General features: G+C 45.7%; 1 protein-coding gene across 2 annotated transcripts in view; it reads right to left on the reverse strand.

Annotated features, from left to right (window-relative positions):
- b3glcta (beta 3-glucosyltransferase a) overlaps nt 1-24059 on the reverse strand; it is a 233346-nt gene that overhangs the window by 71362 nt on the left and 137925 nt on the right. For both annotated transcript variants that reach the window (XM_078545355.1, XM_078545354.1), the window contains exon 12: nt 304-403. In XM_078545355.1, coding sequence (XP_078401481.1) covers nt 304-403 — 100 coding nt within the window. The remainder of the gene's footprint in view (nt 1-303; nt 404-24059) is intronic.

Here is a 24059-nt window from a genome sequence, read left to right on the forward strand (position 1 = left end):
GAGGGCTTATCGGTTGGATTACCTGGCAGTTCAAAATATTATTTAATATCCAGTCCCAGTTCATAAAGATAAGACATTTTTACAATATTCAAGTTTTACTTTCAACTACTCACATCTCAGTTTTCTCAGGCATGAGAGAAAATGAATTTATGAAAGCAAACTCTGATACGTAATTCTTGACATTCAGCTACAATATAGAACTGTGGATGCACAGTAATGCTTAAGGATTGCAGCTTTTAATTTTGTAGCATTATCAAATTTAATCAAAGAGTTAGAAAATTGTTTGAATTTTATTCAGAGTACCTTATTAATGTGTCATCATCCACAATCATGAGCCAGGGAACCTCAGGGACAGCAGGACTAACAAATCGTTCCAGAATAGCAAAGGTTTTGCCACAGTGCCCTGAAACACACAAGAAATTGAAAAATGTTTTATTTAATCTGTTTTAATACTTTTAAAATAGTGCTTTAAATACATTTTTACATGGCCTTTTTTATATATATATATATTGTGTTCGATAAAATGCGTCCACCATGATATATAACATTTTTTTTCCATACTGGGTTCACTGGGACAGGAACTTGGAGACCAGCTACTACTAGACATCATCCCTAAATTTCTTTGCTTGCTTAAGTCACATGGTAAGAAATGTTAAGGTAATTTCCACTTGCAAATTCAGGTGAGTTTGGGTCAAGGAGGAAGTAATAATGTTAAAAATTTCAAGCAGGAACCCAACCTGCTGACTTGTGGTTTTAACTGAAGTGGGACTAGGGGAGGGCAGGTAAAAGAAGGCAAATAATGTAATGCGTTACTTGTGGGACAGGAGGAACAGGAATGCCTTCTCCACGCCCAGCAAGCTAACGCTGTAAAAACCCCTTCCCCCTCCTCAATCTTCCACTGCCCCAGATGATCACCAACTTTCCCCAAGTGACCTGTCAGCTTTCCTGAACCTCCTGCGATCAGCCTTAAGCCCTCACCAAACTCTACTCAACACCTCTAACTCCTCAGCTGTGGCCTTCTCTGGAGCCTGCCTCACCCAACAGGCAGCCAATCCTGTCAATCAGGCTGGCTTTCCGGTGAGGAAGCTGAAAAAACAGTCAGACATAGAGTTAAAACTCCACGGCATTTGGGGAAAACGTGCACTTCCTGAACATAACTCCTCCTTCACGCCAAAACCCGACCCTAGTAAATACTTGTGTCATTATATCTGAATTAATTGCGACTACAGGACAATAATAACATGCACTCATAATTAATTTGCCAGGTGTTTTTTAAAAATGCTATGTAACTTGTATGTTTGCAACATAGAGACTTTAATGAAAAGAAATATCGGGGAGAATTTTCACGTTGGCGTGTGGGGGCGGGCCCCGCACGCCGACACAAAATAACGCGCGATGATGTTGGGCATGCGTCCCGACGTAACCGCGCATCATTCAGATCCTCCGTTCGGCGGGCGCGCACCGGAGGCAGCAGTTCCTTCAAAGATTTTAAGGACGGGAGTTTTAAATGCCTCAACGCTTGACAGTTGCTTTTGACAGTTTTGACAGTTCCTCTTGCCAGTTCCTTGTGAAACTTCTGATTGTTTTGGCAGTCCTCTTGACAGTTGCTTTTGACAGTTCCTCTTGACATTTTCACAGTTATGACAGTTTGACAGTTCTTCTTGATAGTTCCTCTTGACAGCTTCAATGAGTTTATGCACTTTTTACGCACATTCTTGTCCATTTTTAACAATCCTAAAAGGCACTTTACCTCTCCCATGCCTCGGGACCATGTCCAAAGGGGTACCCCACCACTCCAAAGGACTCTGCAAAGTTTGGACCTGCTCCTACAATGTCTAATCTGCACACATTGTGTTTCCCACTCCTGGTTAATGAAAATCAGACATGACTGGCGGCAGATGCTGTTTCATATGGGCAATTGCCTCCGCTAAACATGCATGCAGAAGTCCCGACTCGGTCCTATTCCCATCACCACGAAAATGCTAGGTGCTATATCCGTGGGCAGGACTTCCATGTTTCAGCCTCTTCAGCCAATTTGCAATGACATAGAGGCTCTCTGCCGTTGTGAAAATTCAGGCCTTTGACTCCAAGCTTGAAATCCAGAAAAGTGGGTGTGAAAAACTCCAATAATCAAGATGGCATGTGGATGAGTGATATCTGGACTCCACTGTCTGACAATAGCCTAACCATTAGGAGCTTTTTATGAGGACAATGGGAAGAGAAACTCTGGTCACATGACAGAAACCAGGTTTTGGTAAGGACATTTTTTCAGACAGAGACAAAAACATCAATGCCAATGAAGGGAAAAGACCCTACCTTAGACCACCAGCTTTAAGTCACATATGTAGGCAGAGACCAAAGTTGGCCTTGAACTCTCCACCTCAGGAACCACACCAAGATTTCACTACAGGGCTTTGCTATTGCACCTTGACTGGAGTGGAACAAAAGCAATCTGCTACCGTGAACATGAATCAACAGCAAACCTGTCCTTTTAAAACTACCAGAGCTTTTTTCTTCAGTGGACACAAAAAGGATTACAGGCCTGCATCATTTCAAGTCCTCACCCCAGGGAAAAGCAATGGAAACAGAGAACTCTTGAAATCATAAGACCTAAATGCATGCTACCTTTATAATTGCAATCTTTTCTTGAATGTGTATTTATATGAGTATATATGTGGGTGTAGTTGCATATATTTGGGTGTTGAACAAAAATGTTTATTTGTCTTTTAAAAATCTTACGAGAAAACCTGCCATTCATTTGTTCCTAATCACTACTGCACTCAGATTAAAACACTTTTTAAAACACAGGGTCTTTGGTTAGTTGAGAGGCAGGAAGAAAAGGGGAACCATCCCTATCGTCTGTCCCCTGTCCGCAACAATGCAGAGTACCTTTTCTTTAGCTTGATGTATTAGCTGCCTGTTAATTAATGTTTGACCTATGCTATTTCAGTTTACTTGTGTTATGATCCCAGCTGATGTCACAACTGGATGAGCCTGATCCCAGTGTGGAACCCGGCTTGATAGATCCTAACTTTTATTTATTTGTTTAGATGCGTGGAAGGTAGCTACTGAACAGAGTCACAGGAGTCAGCTGATGAACTTTTAACAAAAGAATAAAATATTTATTCAACAAGAAAAGATGAACTATATTACTATATCCTTCAACCACAACTACACCTTTACAGATATATCCAGATTTATAAGGATAGCACAAGTTACAAACACTATCTCATACTCTGCTGTTCACAGTAAATGCACAATCCATGTAAACCAATTGGTGACCTGTAGTCAGTCACACCACACTCTGAATCCAAGTGACAGATGCCACCTCAACCAGATGCGATGGATCTCTCAACTCCCCACCACCCCAGACGTTTGTCACACCGTGAGCCAACCAGTCTCATTGAACTCAGTCATTCACACAAAGGTTTCCAATCTCCACTTTCCAAGAACTCACCTTGGAATTTTCTCCCAAACCAACGCTTTCTCTTAGAGCCCTCCGCAAGGGTTCACCTCAAGAGTTTTGAACTCCGCTTCTGATGTTCCTCTCCCCTGGGACACCACATGCGCTCATGCTTTCTTCCACACGCACTCTCTCACCGACTCAGCCATCAACAGTACACCGCTGTTTCACATGCCCATAGCAAAGAGTTACAGCCCTTCAGTTGCCTTTTTGGACCTTCTGACTTCTCACAAGCCTTTGTATCATTTTGACTCTGCTCCCTGCAGCTTGAAGCTTTAAGCTTGGAGCTTTTCTCTGCTCCTCGCTCTCAACTCCACTTAACAGGACCTTTTCCAGGTTCCTGTCTTTCCTTTAACTAGGAGGTCTTCTTGGGACTTTCTCCTGTTCCACTCGCCTAGATTTGGGAACCTCCTTCTTTATCTTGGAACTTGCTACCTGTCCCTTTTTCCAGTCTCTCGCTGGCAGCTGCTTTCATCCAACTTCAGCTTGGGACTGGCTATCTGCCCCTTCTAGGTTGCTTCTGCTTGGCAGCTGTCTTCAAAAACTAAACTCAAAAACTGCCGTTTCTAGTTTCTTGTGTGTGTCGGTGGGAGGGACCTGCCTCTCCAGAGCCCTGCTGCTAGGCAACAGCCTAGTTTTTCTACACTTGTGTTTGCTTAACTTCGCTTACAGTTGTAAACTCTCATTAGAAATGCAGGCACCTTTTAAGGTGAAACTAAAACTCAACTTGACCTTTTCTTAGCACACACATACAGAAATACAAATCAAACTTAAAACATTAAAGCTCAAACTCATTCCTAACTCCCACAAATACCAATATAACTTACTTAAACTATCTCTATTTCCTAACAACTGTTACAGTAATAATCTTAAAAAATGAAATCTTATATTTTGATTCTTTCCACTGGTTATTGGGAAATTCATCTCTATTAAAAAGTTATAAGTCTCTACAGGGATTGTAACAATAGTTCAGAGTTAAATGTGCTTGAAGAATCCAGAGGTAGAGATAAAACTGATAATCTGTTCAAAATGCATTCTTACAATTTCTGAGGTTATTCAAACTTCTTGATGTTTTAAAGGCTTGTAAATACCCACCAATTTACATGTTGTCCTCTGTCATGTAGTCTTATCACCTGCTTGTGGACTGGATCTGATTCATTAAAACTAACACAGATTGTTACACTGACATGTGAAATCTGTAAAACGAAGAACTATAGTTTATGGTTGAAACTTGCATCGGCTATCCAACCATGATGGTATATAGATACTGTATGCATATATAAAATGCTTAAGCTAGACTAAAAACCAGTTCATCATGCTTAGAGACATTGGGAGCAGGGTTGATGGAAAACAGCTTGTTTTTCTCAAACCTGCTGAACTACAAGGTGTCTTTCAGAAGTATTTTTTTCTCTCAGAACAAAGCTAGACAGTTTTATCAAGAAAGGACAAAAGGATTATGTAAAGACCTTCCAAACAGACCTTGAGAGTCCAGAAAAGCAGATGTGCGTCAGTGTCCTCGAGATTTGATCAGCACAATTAATGACTAGCCAGCAAATGAAGAACTCGGACTTCATCTTTGGAAAACTGCTCACTCATTTGGCCTGAACCGCGTTCAGCTGAAAAATATTTCACGATAAGGATATGCCCCCAACATAGCAGATGCTAATAAAACTTTAACTGTATAAACACATTTCAGTCAACAGACAGAGAGGGGGGTAATCTGGTCAATCACTGATGACTACAATCAATGTGGAACTGACCAGTCACAGGTGATTTGTAGACATAAGCTCCTTGTAACTCCACATTTCTGTGCATTCTATCGTTTGACCAACAGAGTGTTCAATGTATTGCACTGCAAACAAGTAGTAAAGATTTTTAATAGTTAATTAAAAGTTTTGAGTGTGATCTCATTACTTCTGTAATTCTCAGATCAAGACCTTAAGCCCATTTAGGATTAAGAAAAGTCTTACAAACAGTCGCTTGGCAGTACAGAACTTGAATATTGCTGAAAAGAGACTCATGTTGTCGAAGCTTTCATTTTGTACTCATCAGGAAAGATGCAAGAATGCCAAATTTCAAACGGGCACAAAAATTTATAAACAGGAAAAAGGGGGTGCTGATTGGCCGAGGAGTTGCCATGGAGAAAGCAATGGGGAATGAACCCAGAACATGGGGAGTCTGTGGTTCCTGTTGCATTCTTCTTGGTACTTCTCAGAACTAGCTCTGCCTATAGCCAATTTGTTTCTGTACAGCGACAGCACCATCATCTACCCAGCAATGTGGAAAATTGCCCAGGTATGTCCTGTCCACAAAAAGCAGGACAAATCTAATCCAGTCAATTACTGCCCCATCAGTCTACAAATAACCTGATTCCCCCTGCAGCAATATTCAATTTGAGTTCTGCCAGGACCGCTTGGCTCCAGACCAACGTTGGTCCATTCGCAACTCCTCAGATACTGACGCAGTCCATGTCCAAATGCAGCAAGACCTGGACAACATCCAGGCTTGGGCTGACAAGTGGTAAGTAACATTCGCACCACACATGTGCCAAGCAATAACCATCTCCAACAAGAGAGAATCTAACCATTGCCCCTTGACATTCAATGGCATTACCATCACTGACTCCCCCACTATCAACATCCTGGAGGTTGCCATTGACCAGAAACTGAACTGGACTAGTCATATAAATACGGTGGCTACAAGAGCAGGTCAGGGGCTAGGAATCCTGCAACGAGTAACTCACCTCCTGACTCCCCAAAGCCTGTCCATAATCCACAAGGCACAAGTCAGGAGTGTGATGGAATACTCCCCACTTGTCTGGTCGAGTGCAGTTCCAACAACACTCAAGAAGCTTGACACCATTCAGGTCAAAACAGCCCACTTCATTGGCACTCCATCCACAAACATTCACTCCCTCCACCACTGATGCACAGTAGCAGCAGTGTGTGCCATCTACAAGATGCACTGCAGGAACTCACCAAGGCTCCTTAGACAGGAACTCACCAAGGCTCCAAACCCATTACTGCTACCACCTAGGAGGACAAGAGCAGCAGATCCATGGGAACAACACCACCTGGAAGTTCTGCTCCAAGCCACTCACCATCCTGACTTGGAAATACATCACCGTTCTTCACTGTCATTGGGTTAAATCCTGGAACTCCCTCCCAGCAGCACTATGGGTGTACCTATACCACATGGGTTGCAGTGGTTCAAGAAGGCTCACCATCACCTTCTCAAGGGCAATTAGGGATGGGCAATAAATGCTGGCCTAGCCAGCAAAGCCAACATCTCTTGAATTAATAAAAAAAATTATATTTGAACACCTCCATCTGATCTTCTGTCATTTCGCCCATTAACAGATTTCTCCAGTTTACCGTGGGCAGCTTCTATCTCATCCCACTGAAGTCAGTCTTATATAAATCAGAATCTTGGTAGCTATTTATCGTTTCTCCCTTTCAAATACTACGGCCGGGATTTTCCGGTCCCAGCCATGGCAGGACGTCAGGGGTGGGACGGAAAATTTGGCGGACTGGCACAAAATCCATTGACATTCAGTGGGAATTTCTGGTCCTACCAGAAAATCCCGGCCTACGTTGAACTCAATCATGATCACTGTTAGATAAATGTTCACATGTAAGTAGGCTGTTAACTGGCTCATTATTAATTCTAATATGGCATACCACATCGACATCCCTGTCATAGACACCCATTACTCATCTTTAAGCTTTGTCTAACCATTCATTACAGGTTAAGAATTGGTCCACTTGCAGGCAGAAGGCAAAATGATGCAAACAAATAATTTTTGTATGAATAAAAACTTAAACAGAGCTAACAGTGTTAAACACCCATGTGCATACCCTTGTGCAACTACAAATAATTACTCTTCCTTTTTCAGGTAAAAGAGCTGTGTATTATATAAGGTTAGTGTAATCTTCTGGTCTGCATGCAGCTTCAACTAGCGAATCTGAAGATGAAATGCAAGGTGTCTGATTTATCTGTGGTTTATCTGTGTGTAACGTATATTAATAATTGTTTACTGCGATTAATTGACCTATATATCAATCAAAGAAAAGAGGGACAGCCATTTTTTTAATAAAGTATTAAACTTGCTGAAACTAGACTCGCCTGTCTATTAATTAATCAGATAAGACAGACTCCAAATTATTTCATGACATGATGCAGTTTGTCATGTCAAAAGTAGTCCTGTGAAAGTGTTGTCACACCACTGCAGAAGGATGCATTTCATGACAATGTGCATTTTCTAGCTACTTAAACAAGAAATTAACTGATGTATGCAATATTTGATTATTTGTGTATGAATAGATCATTTTGTTATTTTTAATTTGCATCAGCTTCATTTTTCCAACATTTTGCTTGTAATGTACATTCTGTTTATTGAGCTTGAAATGACTTAGCATTGCATAATCAAAGCACAGTTGTCATTAAAACTTGTCTCTGTTGGATGTTGATAGTACATGAAGCTCTGTGGAGTTTGTCTTGCTGGGCTAGTACTTTTAAGCAATGAAGAACTATGACCCAAAATTTTCTGTACATAAAACGTTATGGCCATCAGTGCTCACCTTTGTTCAAGAGTAAATCAGACATCAGCTTCTGGTGGTCATGCATGTGCAGTGAAAAATGGAAATCAGGAAGTTGCTGTCTGAGTTATCCTGCTCCGTCAGAAGCTGTGCTATAGCATGTATCCCGCCAAGAGACATAGCATTGAAATACATGCAACATTGTGAAGTTGCTGTCCTTAGCCATTAGCTACCTATTAAACATGCCAAAAAAAGTTAAGGCATGTGCATTCAAGTATAAATGAATTTTTACTGGCCTGATAAGGCTTAATTACTGCTAAGCAACCTCCTTGGTACTGAAAATGAACTTTCACAAACATGCAGTCAAATGCCTTCAGATTTTAATTATTAATGGAGATAATTTTTTAAATTCAAACTTTTTTTAACTTGTCTTTTATCTCTCTCTTAATCTCAGCTTTCGTTCCATCTCTTCAATTCACTTTCTATACCTGATTTGACATTGAATTAACTATAGGGAACGGTACAATAGCGGCTATGTTATTGGACTAATATTCCAGAGGCCTGGACTATTAATCTCCAGATTATTCATCTGGAAATAGCAGCTCAAATTCCATTATGACAGTTGGGGAATTTAAATTCAATTAATATTTCGTTAATATATTTGGCATAAAATGCATCACTAATAGTGAACATGTAACTACCAGATTGTTGTAAAAATCCATCTGATTTTTTAATGTTCTTGAGGGAAAGAAACCTGTTGACCTACCTCATCTGGCCTATATGTGACTCCAGACCCATAGCCTCATCTGAAATGGCCAAGCAAGCCACTAGGTTGAGGATGGGCAATAAATGCTGGCCTTTCCATTGATGCCCGCATCCCCTGAATGAATTAAACGAAACAATTCGAACTTACACTGCCTGGCTTAAACTCTGCAAGGGAAGGGGGCAAGATTGGGCTTTGTAGTTCTGCTTTTTTAGTTGCCAAGTGGCATCTTACGATTCATGAAATGTGGGTGGCACCATATCGATAAAGGCGTTGGTGCACGCGCACTTCACGTCAGCCAGAAGAATACAGAGCAGGCAGATCACAATGCCACCAGCGTTATCATTTCTGAGTACCATGCCCCTGCCTACACCTTAGGTGGAATTTTCCCTGATGTGCACTGAGTTGGCGGCTGTGAAAAACGACACTTTTCCTACCAGTCACGAGGGCAAATTTTTGCGCAGTGTCATCCACTTCCCCAGCGTGTCCTACCTGATTAATATGCACGCATGGGAAACACGTCGGATCGCTGGCGGGCAGCCTCGGATTTGTCCGCCATGCCATCGCCTCAGTGCTTCTGCACTCTGGCGCCATAAAGAGCATAACCTACTTCATGTCTACAGACCAGGACTGCTCCAGGCGACAGTTGGCCCCAAATGCCGGGAAGACAGCAACCCCCAAATGTACTGACGCCTCACTGGAGCGCCTCCTGGATGACGTTGAGGCCCGCACGATATCCTCTGGCCGCAGGAGGTCCACCGGACTCACCAATCCGGCCTCGGAGGCAGTAGCAGTGGCGGTCAGCGCCAACAGAGCACAGAGGTCCATCATCCAGTGCAGGAAGAGGATGAATGATCTCATCCGTTCCTCCAGGGTAAGTCAACCACCTCATCACTCTGAACACACACTGCCAAACCCATCACACATACACAGGCATCTCATGCCTCAAGGGACAACACCACTAACTCTCATACACACCCTCACATCTCCATCAGGCTCATATCCTCTGGAACTCACATCCTTATCCCATTCATGGCTCTGCTCACCACACAAACATTCCACACAGTGCCATGCATCCTGCTCACACTCTCTCCATCTGTTTTCATGCAGGAGAAGCTGGTTTACAAAAGCAGGGAGAGGTTCCAGACCTGGGATGGAGTGGCCCACATTAGGCCCCTCACTCACTTTGAGGAGATATCGCACTGACTGATGAGAACTTGGAGCGTTCCTGTGGCAATGGCCAAGGTCGACAGCGAAAACCCGCGTGAGGATCTTGCACCAGATCATCCCTCTCTCAACGCAGCTGTGAGTGCACTTATTTCTATTTTGGTTCACAGGGAGCTCTGCCAAGCGACCGACACTCTCAGCCAGCCAGTCTCTCAGCTCCATCCAGGTCCTCACCTCCAGCCAAGAGGACCTCTCCTCCATTGAAGAGTTGGAAATAAGCAGCCTGGAAGACCCATCACAGCACTTACCCACACTCTCTCCCAGCGCAGAGACACACAACTCGTTGAAACCTAGATGTGGAGTCGGCTTGGGTTCACAACCTGGTGGTCACCGCATGGACACATGTCTGCAGCAGGAGGAAGCAGATTCAGCCAAACTCCCTGGCACTCGGAGTACTGCTGGGCAAGAGACATCTGTGAGGTCCAAATCACAGGTCGAGCCTCTGGATTTGGCCTTCCAACTCAACACGGAGAGTCAGCAGAAGGCAGGGGAAGATCACGTTGAGCTGTTGGGAGCCCTCAGCAGAGTGACACATGAGTCGGAGGAGTGTGTCCACCTGCTCTCTGATGAAGTAGTGCCCACGAATGCGTGCATGGAGATCTCCATGGAAAGGATGGCGGATGTTAAGGAGGCCCTGGACCAGCAGAATGCAGAGATGTGCGCAGACCTGCACTCCATTATGGTAGCCATGTGTGAGTTCCTAAAGTGGCAATGCGCGAGGGAAATGGGGCACTTCGATGTCCCTCAGGTGTTCCTTCCCGTCAAGAAATCAGGCTGGGGCCCTTGGGCACCCAAAGGGAGAAGGAGCGGCAGCTGGACACCATTCAGGAATCTCAGAGGCTGTCCGCTCCCTCCGAGTCCATTTTTTCTGTGACCCCCCTCAACCTCAGTCACCGCAGAGGGAGCTGCTGGCCCACAGGAGGACAGCCAAAGCAAGCTGGGGCCCTCCAGGCCTCACTTCTCCAGAGGACGCACGCTGAAGTCATCAGAGGCAACAGGGACAACCATTGCACAGGCTGTCTCTACCCTTGCTGCGGATGTCAATAGAGGGATGCAAATCAATTTGATACTAGTCTCCAGCAGGATTCGCGATCAGCCATGGCATTGGTCAGTGCCTGCTATGCTGACAGAATCATGATACATTCATTTTGCGGCAGTCCTCTGTGTCTGCTGTCTTTCAATCACCACATCCTATCAAAGGATTTCTACTGGGTGACAAGGTCTGTTTGTTGATAACACTGCTGGTGACTCTGGTTCACAACTCATGCACATGTATGCAGCCTGTATACAATGAGAGCCAGGCTGCCAGAAGAAATCTGATAGAGCTGACCATCGGCATGCTGAAGCAGTGATTCTATTGCATGGTCCACTCTGGAGGAGCCTGCAGTAATCGGCTGATGGGGCTCAAGAATTGTGGTTCTATGCCCAATGCTGCGCAACCATCATGAGGGAACAGCTCTTGCCACCACTTATCAGGCGAGATGAGGAGGAGCAGGAGTTCCTCAGTTCATGAGTGACCCCAAGTAAAATTCGTGCCGCACAAGTGCCAGGCAATAACCATCTTCAACAAAGAAGAATATAACCATCTCCTCTTGACATTGAATGTCATTACCAGAGCTGAATCTCCAATATCAACATCCTTGGGGTTGGGGAGAGGTGGGGGGCACAGTTACCATTGACCAGAAACTGAACTGGACTAGCCATATAAATACCATGGCTACAAGAGCAAATCAGAGGTTGGGAATTCTGAGTTGACTAACTCACATCCTGATTCCCAAAGCCTGTCCACCATCTACAAGGCAAAAGTCAGGAGTGTGATAGAATACTCTGCGCTTGCCTGGGCGATTGCAGCTCCCATAACACTCAGGAAGCTCGATGCCATCCAGGACAAAGCAGCCTGCTTGATCGGCACCTCATCCGCCAACTTAAACATTCACTTCCTCCACCACCAATGCACAGTGGCAGCAGTGTGTGCTATATACAAGGTGCACTGTGGCAACTCACCATGGCATGGGAACATCATCACCTGCAAGTTCCCCTCCAAGCCAGACAGCATTCTGACTTGGAACAAAATCGTCATTCCTTCACTGTTGCTGGATCAAAATCCTGGAACTCCCTCAAAATCCTGGAACTCCCTCAAGATAGGGATAGAACCACTAAGCTAAAATCATTGTTAATGACAGCATAACAGGGGAAATATTGAAGTTACTTTGCCTCAGTGTGTAACAGAGTGACTAATAATGTGGACATGACATTGCAAGAACAGATAAAAAAGATAAAGACATTTGAGATAGGCAGTGGGAGGTAACTGATAAATGAATCAAACTTAATAGGGGATAAATTCAATGCCCTAAATGAATTACATCTACACATATTAAAAGTTAGCGAAGAGAGAGCACATGAACGATTACATATATATAAAAATTAATTCTAAAAGGGAATAGTGCCAGAGGACTGGAGGACAGCTAATATAAGTCCTATATGTAAAAAGGGCGATAGACCATGTGGGCAACTAATGTGAAACCTATGAGAATTCTTCAATAGGATTGGCTGCTTAGCCTACTCGATGACATCACTGTTGCTAGAAACCAGAGATCCCCTTCAGCCAACACCCGAATAAAGTTATCCTCAGGAATGGTGAAATCTGCTACAGAGCGACAAGTGTGTCACTTCATCGCTGACTGAAAAATCCAAGCCTAACTTTGAATGCTTCATTGTGGCATTCGAATCTGAGAAAAGCTTCTACGTTTGTATTTTCTAAATGCTTAACATGCATAAATAACGGTGTAATTCCATTAAACTAATTATTATAATGTTAGACTTCACCTCGTTGGCACATTTGTATAATTAAAAAGGCTTAAAGTATCAATATTAAAAACAGAAAATGTTGGAAAAAAATCAAGTCAGCTTGGTCTGGCAGCATCTGTGGAGAGTGAAACAGAGGTAACGTTTCGAGTCTAACATGACTTCTTCAGAATGGTTAAATTAGCAAAAACTATACGTAAGCTTAGTGATGAAAAGTCGTACTGGGATGATTCGTGAATTTTGTGGTATGTAGTTAAGAACGTCTTAAACTTGACATCACTTTAAGTGCTAAAATACAGTGATGTAGCTTTAAGAATGAACAGTTGGGTCCTTTAGGAATGAACTGAAGTTATAACTAGGACACATTTGCTCATTTAGGCTCCTGCACGTCTAGTTTAGCAGTAAAGAGAAGCCAGCCACAATGCTGATTGGCCAGGAAAGTGGCCTGAGGACAAGATATTCCAGGGCTTCTGATCAAAGATACAAGTTGTTGTTTTGCAGTTAGATGGAAAACTAAGGCTGAAAAGCTGATTGGATAGAAAAATGGTCCTGGGACTAGAATGTTCCGAGGACCTCCGGTTAGAGATACAAATTAAGGTTAGATTGTTATGGGGACGCCAAGGCCATTCTTCTCATTGGTCAAGAGTTGCAAATATTGGGTTAGAAGTTGTTAGTTGTGTTGATGCAGGTACACATACTTGAGCTGAATGTTGGGAAGCAACCTGCAAAAAGGGTATAATTATAGGGGTATAAATCACTGAAGTCTTTGTACTTTCCATGGGTTAGCATTTGGCACAGGACACTCACTGGGGGCTATTTGTCAAGAGAGAAAGAGAAAGTTAGGAGTGGGGCACTTGACAAGAGAGCATTTGCCAGAAGTCAAGTACTTGCTAGAAAGTTAGCATTTGCGTAAGACATTGCCAGTCAATGGATATTTGTCACAGGCTGAGGGGTTGCAGTAAGAACCCAGGCTTAGTTAGTGACCAAAGTAACTGTCACAGAGCTGAGGACTGCCATAAGATCCAGCACGAACAGGATTGCCAGGGCTAAAGTAATTGCCTTAAGGAGGGAGTGAATAGAAAACATATAACCACTTGACTCCCAAGGAATCTTTCAGTCAGTTAGAATCTAGCTCGGGAGAATCAATAGTAAAGTACAGACTCAGGCTGGAATTTTCTGGCCTGGTAAGTGTTAGGCGTCATGGTGGGGGGGTGGTGGTGGTGACAATTTGGTGAGATGTCTGAAAATCAGTTTCACGCCATTGTGAAACCAGTTTGTGATCGTCCACTACACGCGTCAATGGCAAGCCGCATTTCTCGCCACTGCACGTCGGGAACCTAAGAGAGGATTTTCCCCATGTTGGGTGGGCCGAGTGGGAGCGGGCTCGATCGCTGCCCGTGATCGGGTCCGCGCCGCCATTTTACGCGAGCGGGCCAATTAAGGCCCGTCCTGCGTATTTCTCGACTCCCGAGGATAGTGGAAGTGGGCGGGCGGGGTGGGAGTGCACAGACCGCTGGGTCCAATGGTGACCCGGCGGCCTGTTTAAATGAAGCCTGGCAGCCTTTGCAAGGCTGCTCACAATGGTTGGTAGAAGGGCTCACTGGAGGGCTTCTGGTGAGCAGGCAAGTACGGAGGGTAGGCCAGTGGAGCAGGACAGGCTGGAGGGTAGGGCAGCAGGGCAGTGAGCCCCTCGGTTTTCAGATGAGTGCCTAGTTGCCCTCCTGGAGGAGATGGCAGCACGGCGGGAAGTCCTGCTTCCGAGGGACAGGAGGCAGAGGCCTCCCCACCTGACCAAACGTGCGTGCAAGAAGGTGGCCGAGAGCGTGAGCTCCCATGATGTGGTGCGATACACATGAGTCCAGTGCCGCAAAAGATTCAACAACCTCCTGTGCTCGGGAAGGGTGAGCACCATGTTGGCTGAGGTCACTTAATGCAGCCATCAGCCTTTCCTCCCAAACCACCCCTGACCCCCACCCCCAACAACTCTGAGTGCAGTAACAGCACTGAATCCTTCACGGCATGTATCCCTTGCTGGGTGTGCCAGCAGATGTTGCCCACGCCTAGTTGATCCTGTGGGGGTTGTGCTGAGATGTGTTCTGCACCCACAGCATGTGCGACACTGACGCCCAGAATGTAGAATCGGGGGGAAACTCAAGGATCTGCAACTAGGCATAGTGCTGGAACTGGGAAGCATGTCAAAGTCAGGGTGCTAACATGCTGGGAGGGGAGCTTCCAGTTGGCCGGGCACCAATCCATCTGCTGGCCTTTGTGTTCCACGTGCTTGTGCCTCCTTGTTTTGCAAGGTTACACTTTGTGCTGCCAAATGTGACAGAGGCAGCATTTGGGCAGGAGGGGGTCAGCCCGGGCTTCTTTGTGTGAGTGTGCGGCAGCTGCGGGGTGATAAAGAACTAGAGTCCTGCAATGTCCCCCTCTGGTTGGGTTGGCAGGGATGCGATGGGAATCCAGGTACAGGCTCGACTAATTAATGCTCTTCTCTCCTTTTCAGCAGAAGACTGCGCACAATTCTGCCGAGCGGATGCAGACTGGTGGAGGCCAGGCCCAGTTGGCCATCTTGAGTCCTTTTGAACAGCAGGACATGGATCTGGAGAGGTGCCATGCACCCAGGTCCACCGGTGATGCTGGGGTGCCACGGGGAGGTGTGTTTGCTGAGCACTGAGGCCACCATGTGTGTCCCTGCAGCCATGGCACTGCTGAATGCTCAGTGATTGAAGTTTGCAACATGGTTGACCATTGATTATGGAAGGATGAGCGCATAATGATCCGGGGGATAGGCATACAAATTGACATTGTCTCCACTTTAACTAATCAAATGTCCTTGTTCTTCCTTTCAGCTTCATCGGAGCAGGGCCAGGAGGAGGAGGCAGAGGGGCCACCTCTCACACCTGAGCGCCAGAGGAAATAGACTCATCAGCGTCACACCATCTCTAATAGGCAGGCACCAGTACAGATACTAGCACCTTGGTGGGAATTAGATCTTCGGCTAGTATCCCAGGGCACAGCGGTGAGGGCACTTCACACTCGCTTGAGGTGCGGGCAGAGACAGAGAGTGCCCAGAGCACCGGCAGTCGGAGGACTGCTGGGAACCAGGTACATGGCTGGTCGGTGGCTGATGATGTGTCTCTGGAATCGTCCGTGAGGCAGCAAACGCTGGAAGTGCAGCAGGGTATGCGGGAGGATCTGGCTGAGATACATGAGGCTATGCGTAGCAAGGTGCCCGTGCTTGAGGAGGAGTCCACGCGGAGCATCACTGATGCAATGAGCCTCATGGCCGAGCGCCATGCTTCCTCCATGGAGAGAGTGGCGACTCTCGTGGAGAGGCTCCTCCAGGAGAACAATCAGGTCCTCCTGGGGTTGCGCTCAGACCTGCAAGCCCTCACAGCGGCATTGACCTCAGCTGATCAGTGCCAGTGTGGGAGATGGTTGGGCACTAAGTATCCCAGCTCGGTGCTGAGCCATCTACGGTGAGCAGAGAGGTCCGAAGCAACCTCATGTCGGCGCAGTAGCTGCCTGTCATCTCTGTGGGCTCCTCTCAGGGCACTCTGGATGAGGGCAGCAGCTCCACCGCCCCTCTGCCAGTGACCGTGGCATTCGATGAGGCTGCGGCGAGTGGGGAGATGCCAGCTGTGGAACTGGCCGCTCCCTCCCAGGTGGGGCAATCAAAGGCTCCACGGGCCAGAGGACGGCCGCCAATGTCATCGAGGCCAACAGGACAGCAGAGTGAGCAGGCTGTCTCAGATGCCAGTGCCAGCGAGGGGACAACACCTAAACGTAACACCTGTAAGGTGTAAATTTAAGGCATATGAGGCACACCACGGGTTTCTCACTGATGCTTTTATGTTGCCCCGTATTAGTTCATTAAGACTTGGTGTCATGTGCAACACCTTTTTTTTTGGTTTCTGAAGTTCATTTTGTAATCTCATTAAATTTTGATATGTAAGCATGGATCAGGGTGATTCCTTACTTCTGCAGGTGGACGGGTACCCAGGATGTCATGATTGAGTTGTTTGACATTGAGCTTTATTGACGAGGGCCTTAACGTTCCTATCCAGGCAGATTTAGCACTCAGGTATCGCGTATGGAGCCTGCAGCCCTGGCGTGTGTTGGAAGTCCATCTGTGGTAGGCTAGCTGAAGGTTCTTTGGATTAAAGCCTCCCAGGCATTCCTGCCTCCCTGGAGTATGCCCGGGTCAGCATCTACCCCCTCACTGTTCTCCCATGCGTGCTCATCCTCGGACTCACTGCTGGACTCATCGTGTGCAGCCGGAGCAACTGCGTCTACATATTCTTCGTCCATCGCCCCTTTCCAGCGCCAGATTGTGGAGAGCGCAGCATGCAACCACTATCAGCGACACACAATCTGGGGGGTATTGGAGTGCGCCCTCTGAATGGTCCAGGCGTCGAAAGTGCATCTTGAGAAGACCGATGGTTCTCTCCCCCACAGCCCTTGTGGAGGCAGGGCTCCTATTATACTACTGCTCAGCTCCTGTTCTTGGATGGCGGAGAGGCGTCATTTGAGGGGATAGCCCTTGTCACCCAGCAGCCATCCATCCAGTCGTGCTGGGCACTGAAGAGCCCCAGCACCAGTGGGTATCTGAGGACGTAGGCATCATGGGAGCTGCCAGGGTACCTTGCACAGGCTTGCAGAATCTGCATCCTGTGGTCACACACTATCTGCACATTCAAGAAGTGGAATCCCTTCCTGTTGACGAAGGCACCGGGCTCACCTGCTGGCGCCTTGATGGCCACATGTATGCAGTCGATTGCATCCTGGACGCAGGGGTGGCCAGCAATTGCTGCAAAGCCTCTAGCTCGCTCTGTATGACTGACCTTGTCCCAGCAGTAGTGGATGAAAGTCAATGCATGCCTGAATAGAGCGTCTGTCACCTGCTTGACACAAGTGTGGACAGCTGATTGGGAGACTCCGCAAAGATCACCCACCAACCCCTGGAAAGAGCGGGAGGCATAGAAGTTGAGGGCGGCTGTGACCTTTAGTGCCACTGGAATGGGGTGCCCACCCACATAGTTGGCGCAGATCTCAGGGCCTATCATCTGATAAATGGAGGTGACTGTCTCCCTTAAGTGACGGAGCCTCCTTCGGCACTGCACCTCAGGCATACTGAGGCAGCTGCTTCGTCGCCTGTAAACCCTGGCAGCAGGATAGTGGCGTCTTCTGTGGCCCCTTCCGCCTTGGACTACCTGTTGGCCCTGCGCCCCTTGTGTCTGCGCCTCTCCTCCCAAAGGTGGCTCCCCTGGAGGCTGAATGTGGACTCCTGGCCTCCTTCCCCTCCTGGCCCTCCCTTCCTCCTCAGAAGAGGTGCCTCCAGTGGATAGCACAACTCCCATTCCCAGGCTAAGGGAAGGCTTCCTGAAACGAGCAAGGCCCCAGAAATGATCTTTATTGTAGAGTCCTGACCTGAAGGCGGTTACTCCTGTCCAAGCAGCTGGTTTGAGTATTCCTGCTCACACAGGCAAGTCGCAGTAACTTTCACAGTTAAATATCTAACAGATACCATTCGTGACCCAACTCACCCCTCTTATCCCACCCGTGGATGAGGTTTATACAAATGTCTCCTACCCACCTGCCCATTGTACCCATGCGACATCCTGAAGATCGCACGGGCCCCAAAAAATTGCAGACAATTGCTGCCTCAAGGGCCTTAAGTACCTGATTAAATTAATGGTGCGCGCGCATCCGAGAACATTGTGCGCCCGCCCACCTGAATACCACGATGGTGGGCAGTGACGTTGGGACGCTTGCCTGACATCATCGCGCATCGTTTACGGATTGGTGTGCGGGGCCCACCCCCAGCACGCCAACGAGAAAATTCTGGCCCTAATTTCAATACTTTCGAATCTCATTATAAGCCCTGCTCGCTGGAATCAGCCCCCCATGCTGATCATTTGGGCACGCCGATGTGCTTCATAACTGTACATAAGCAATGTGCACCTTGGGAGCTGCACTTCGCTCAGGACTTCGAGGTTTGTTTGCCTACCTTGCTTTGGGCAGCACTCGCAGTCATCAGCACCAGGCTTCACTGGCAGCACCACATCACCTTTAGGGGGGCTCACGGGCAGGTCTCTACCTACCAGACCAGCCGTAAGGCGGGGGTAGCTTTTCAACAGCTACAGGACTAGAGCTTGCTTGGGGTAGGGGGACAGGTGGCCTCAGGCAAGGGAAAAGGCTGCAGGGCAAGGGCTGTACTGGGGAAGGGGGGGTATCCCAGGGTGTGTGTAGAGGCACATGTTGATCTGTGCAAGTGGGCTCAGGATGGTGAGGGCTGAGGAGGCAGTCTCCAGAGGAGATGAGGCCAGATGCTGATGTGAGGGCGTGTGTGAGAGAGAGTGAGTGCTGATGTCCCTTGAGCTGGCAGTGATTGAGATACCTTTGAATTTGTGATGGCCTTGTGAGTTTATGGTGATAAGATGGATGCCTGACCCTGGCGGCACGGATGAGATCATTCATTCTCTTTTTGCACTGGGTGACAAACCTCTTCTGTGCAGCATTAGCACTGACCACTTTTGCCACCGCCTCTCAAGCTGACTGGTGAGACTGATGGGCCTCCTGCAGCCAGGGCAGGATGGAGGACATCGCGGCGGGCTTCCACGGTATCCAGAAAGCATCCCAGGGATGCGCCACTGAATTGGGCGGCAGCATTATTCTTGGCTTTTGGGGCCATGTCTTCACTGAAGCAGTACTGGGCTGCAAGCATTGTGAAGTGTGCGGACAGCTACAGTTTAAACATGGTGCCCTGCGTGAGGGAGTGGTGAGTTAACGGCATGGTGGGCAAATCAGAGGCCGCCCACCAGCGAGACAGCATGCTCCCTGTTTCCACCAGACTGAGAGAGAGAGAGAGAGAAAAAAAAGAAACATTCAGCAGGCAGCTGTGAAATGTGCAGCTTCAGCAGTTAAGGTGGGCTGGAAGCTGTGGGTTGGAAAAGGATCCAATAGAGTTGAAGTCTTAAAGGTGCAAAGGGATTTTTATGTATGTTAGAGTTAAGTTGGCAAAGCTAAAATCTTGAAGAACGTCACGAGTCAAGGAACCAAGAGATGACCCTAGAAGTCCCAGGATCCACAGGAAAGACAGACCGACATGTGTTGAACTTGTGTATCGTGCCATGTCTCAACTGGTGAAATGTTAAGTCCCAATCTTCATTGTCCAATAACTATTGTTAGTTTGCATTCTAAATTAGAGATTGTTCTTTTTGCCAATATGGTTATTCCTCGACAAGAAATTTCTTACTCTGGGGTTTAGTATCGAGTCCAAAACCCTATAATAATATCAATAAGATGGGGAGGGAGTTAAAGAAGGAAGATGGCTTGGTGTACAGGTTTCATCAGGCTGAAGTTGTGCTTGCTTTACAGCGCTTTTGTACATTCTGACTAATGCAAATGAGCTCCGCCATACATATCACCAAAAGTTGCAAACGGCAAGGTCTCCATAAATATTGGCACAAATCATAAGCAAATTCTGGGCCTTTAAGTTGCACTGTTCAGAACAAAGTGTACCACTTCACTTGTGAAGCATCTATGAAAATCCCTATTTAGTTTAATTCACAAGTTTTCTTTCTGCTTGGTCAATTACTTGAAGCATTACTTAACTATACATCTGTAAATTGGATTTTGATACACTGCGTGCACTATCCAATAACGGCCCAAGTAATGCTAATGGACTTCTTTGCAAAATTTCAAAGTAACATGGGTTTTCTTTAGACATAATTAAGCACTTCCATTTGTGGTGTTGATCAATGAAAATCATGGTTGATTCATTACTAAAATGTGCTGTTACTTCATTTATACATTTAGCTCACTAGTGACTACTGCAAAATGTAAAACATAAGCAGGGAACAATAATCAATGCTATTTGCTCACACGAACCACCGGTGGGCATAGAAATAATCTTCCGAAGGTTTCATTTTCTTGGCTCCCAAAGAAACAGGGCAGCAGCCATATCAAACTGAAAAGAAACCTGTGTCTTTCTGAAAATCCAACAAGGTTTATAAGCACAATTCTCAATCTAATGCAATTAACTACTAGGCATGTTGAACTATTGTGAATTTTAAACCAGGCATAGGAAAGAAGTAACCCCCAACAGGAGCAGATGTCAGTTTCAACAACTGATTGATAAATTTCACCTCAACCATCATAACCTCTACCACTACCATCAAATTAAACATTCTCTCCAGTATCTAGCCATATTACAAAGGCTTCAACTCATTTCAAGGAATTTCCCAACAAACCCCTGCGAACATATCACCATCCTCTAGATCATTGAATAACAAGTGAAATAAGGTTAGGTATGGAAGCAGGCCCAGACAACTAAACCTGCAGAAGAATATGAGAGGCTAGCTCAAGGTAACACATTCAATGTGTTACACATTCTAAATTAGAGATTGTTCTTTTTGCCAATATGGTTATTCCTCGACAAGAAATTTCCTACTCTGGGGCTTAGTATCGAGTCCAAATCCCTATAATAATATCAATAAGATGGGGAGGGAATTAAAGAAGGAAGATGGCTTGGTGTACAGGTTTCATCAGGCTGAAGCTGTGCTTGCTTTACAGCGCTTTTGTACATTCTGACTAATGCAAATGAGCTCCACCATACATATCACCAAAAGTTGCAAACGGCAACGTCTGCATAAATATTGGCACAAGTCATAAGCAAATTCTGGGCCTTTAAGTTGCACTGTTCAAAACGAAGTGTACCACTTCACTTATGAAACATCAATGAAAATCCCTATTTAGTTTAATTCAAGTTTTCTTTCTGCTAGGTCAATTACTTAAAACATTACTTAACTATACATCTGTAAATTGGAATGTCTTAGACATTTTGCAACTTGCCTTAACTGGGAACACTTTCATCAATGAATAAGGTAGTGGTAGGTTCAGGCCTTATTCCAGGACATAATCCAGGCTGATGCAGCAGTACAATACTGAGGGAGTCCTGCATGTTTTGATATTCCATCATTTGGATGAGATATTAAATATTTTGTTAGATCAGACAGCACTATTTGAAGACCCAGTGTTCTAATTTTCATTTCTCCCTCAAACTGCATTACCAAACAAAAGGTGTTGCTGTGTTGTGGGATCTTGCTGTTTGCAATTAGCTGCTGTGTTTACCTACATAATAACAGTGACTTCACTTCAGAAGTAATTCAAAAGTGTGTGTGAGCCACTTTGAAATGTTCTGAGGCGGAGATTAGGTGCTATATAAATAGAAATTGCTTCCAAGTTATTTTATTCTTTCGCTCTTGAAATTCAGTTGACTAAGGGAAACCCAAAGGGCAATGGTAAATTATCCTGACCCCCAAAGAAGGTGGTTTTCAGCATGTTCTCAACTGTATCAAAAATGCTGACCTGCCAATATTCTCGCCTACAAGCACCATACAATTAAATGGTATAGATGCTTTAAAAAATGTATCAATGGATTCTTCCCTCTGAATAGAATCGGAGAATGATACAGATAGAGACCATTCAGCCCATCATGCCTGAGTTGGCTCTTTAAAAGAGCTATACCACTTCCCTGGTCTTTCCCTATAGCACTATAACTTTTTTTCCTTCAAGCATGTATCCAATTCCCTTTGAAAGCTACTATTGGATCTGCTTCCACCACCCTTTTAGGCATCGCATTCCGGATCACAAAGCTCACTGTGTAGAATAAAACGTCCTAATTTTTCCTCTGGTTCATTTGTCAATCACCTTAATATCTGTCCTCTATAGTTATCTCATTATTTGTCTATTAATATATGGCAAATGGAATTCAACCAAGAGAAGTGTGAGGTGACCCATTTGGGGAAGTCAAACATGGCAGAGGATTACACAAAAATGGGAGGAGTAGAGGAAGTGAGAGACCTTGGAGCGAATGTCCACAGATCCCTGAAGGTAGCAGGACAGGTTGATAAGGTGGTTAAGAATGAATATGGAATGCTTTCATTTATTAACTGAGGCATAGAATTCAAGAGCAGAGAGGTTATGCTGGAACTATATAAAACATTAGTTAGGCTGCAACTTGAGTACTATGTGCAGCTCTTGTCAGCTCATTATAGAAAGGATATAATTGCCTTAGAGAGGGTACAGAGGAGATTTACGAGGATGTTGCCAGGACTGGAAAATTACACCTATGAGGAAAGATTGGATAGGCTGGGATTGTTCTCCTTGGAGCAGAGGAGGCTGAGGGGAGATTTGATTGAGGTGTACAAAATTGTGAGGGGCCTGGATAGAGTGGAAGGGAACAGCCAATTTACTTTAGCAGAGAGGTCAGTGACTAGGTTTAAAGTGATTGGTAGAAAGATTAGAGGGAGATGAAGAAATATTTTTTCACCCAGACGGCAGAAACCCTTGACCCATTTAAAAGGTGTCTGGATATGCACCTCAAGTGCCGAAATCTGCAGGGCTACGGATGAAATGCTGGGAAGTGGGATTAGACTGGGTGGCTCGTTTTTCGGCCAGCGGAGACACGATGGGCCAAGTGGCCTCTCTCTGTGCCATAAACTTTCTATGATTCTATGTAAGACCTTGGTGTCTCAGCTTCAGCAAGCTCCAGGTTTTCATGATTGGATCCTGTACATACACACTTTGTCCTTTCAACAGCTCAGGTAAGGATTTAGCATATTTGTTGATGTGCTGACCTCCTCTTTCCTGTGCATTAGTGAGCTGTTGTCTTACTTCCTCCTGGTCACTTGGAGGATGTATTTTGCTTGGCAGAGCAGTCTTATATTTTCTTCCATTCAACAACTCTGCAGGTGATTTCATGTCAGCCTTAAGAGGTGTGGATTGGATTGACAATAAGGCAAGGTTTGGGTCTTCCTTTGTCTCTCAGCATTTCGTAAGGGTTCTTTGGACCGTCTGGATGTGTTTTTCTATAAATCCGTGTCCTGGAAGGTAATGTGGCGATGAGGTGCTGATGTTGCACCCATGCTGTTCAGTGAATTCCTTAACTTTCTTGAATGTGAACTTGATCCATCGTCATATACTATTCTTTCAGGAATCCCTTGCTCAGCAAAGAAAACTCGTACTGCTGAGATGCCGGCACAGACACGATGTGCCATAAAAACCTTCTATGATTCCATGAAAACCATGCATGATTTTTGCATACCTCAGTCAAATTTCCTCTTAAACTTCTCTGCTCTAAGGAGAACATCCCCAATTTTTCCACTTTCATCCCAGGATAGTACCTCTCTAGGAAATCTCTTCACATCCTCTCTAAGACTTTGGACAGCCTTCACAAAGTATCGTGCCCAGGATT

This window comes from Cetorhinus maximus, chromosome 7 (assembly GCF_964194155.1).
Source record: "Cetorhinus maximus chromosome 7, sCetMax3.hap1.1, whole genome shotgun sequence".
Classification (NCBI taxonomy): domain Eukaryota; kingdom Metazoa; phylum Chordata; class Chondrichthyes; order Lamniformes; family Cetorhinidae; genus Cetorhinus; species Cetorhinus maximus.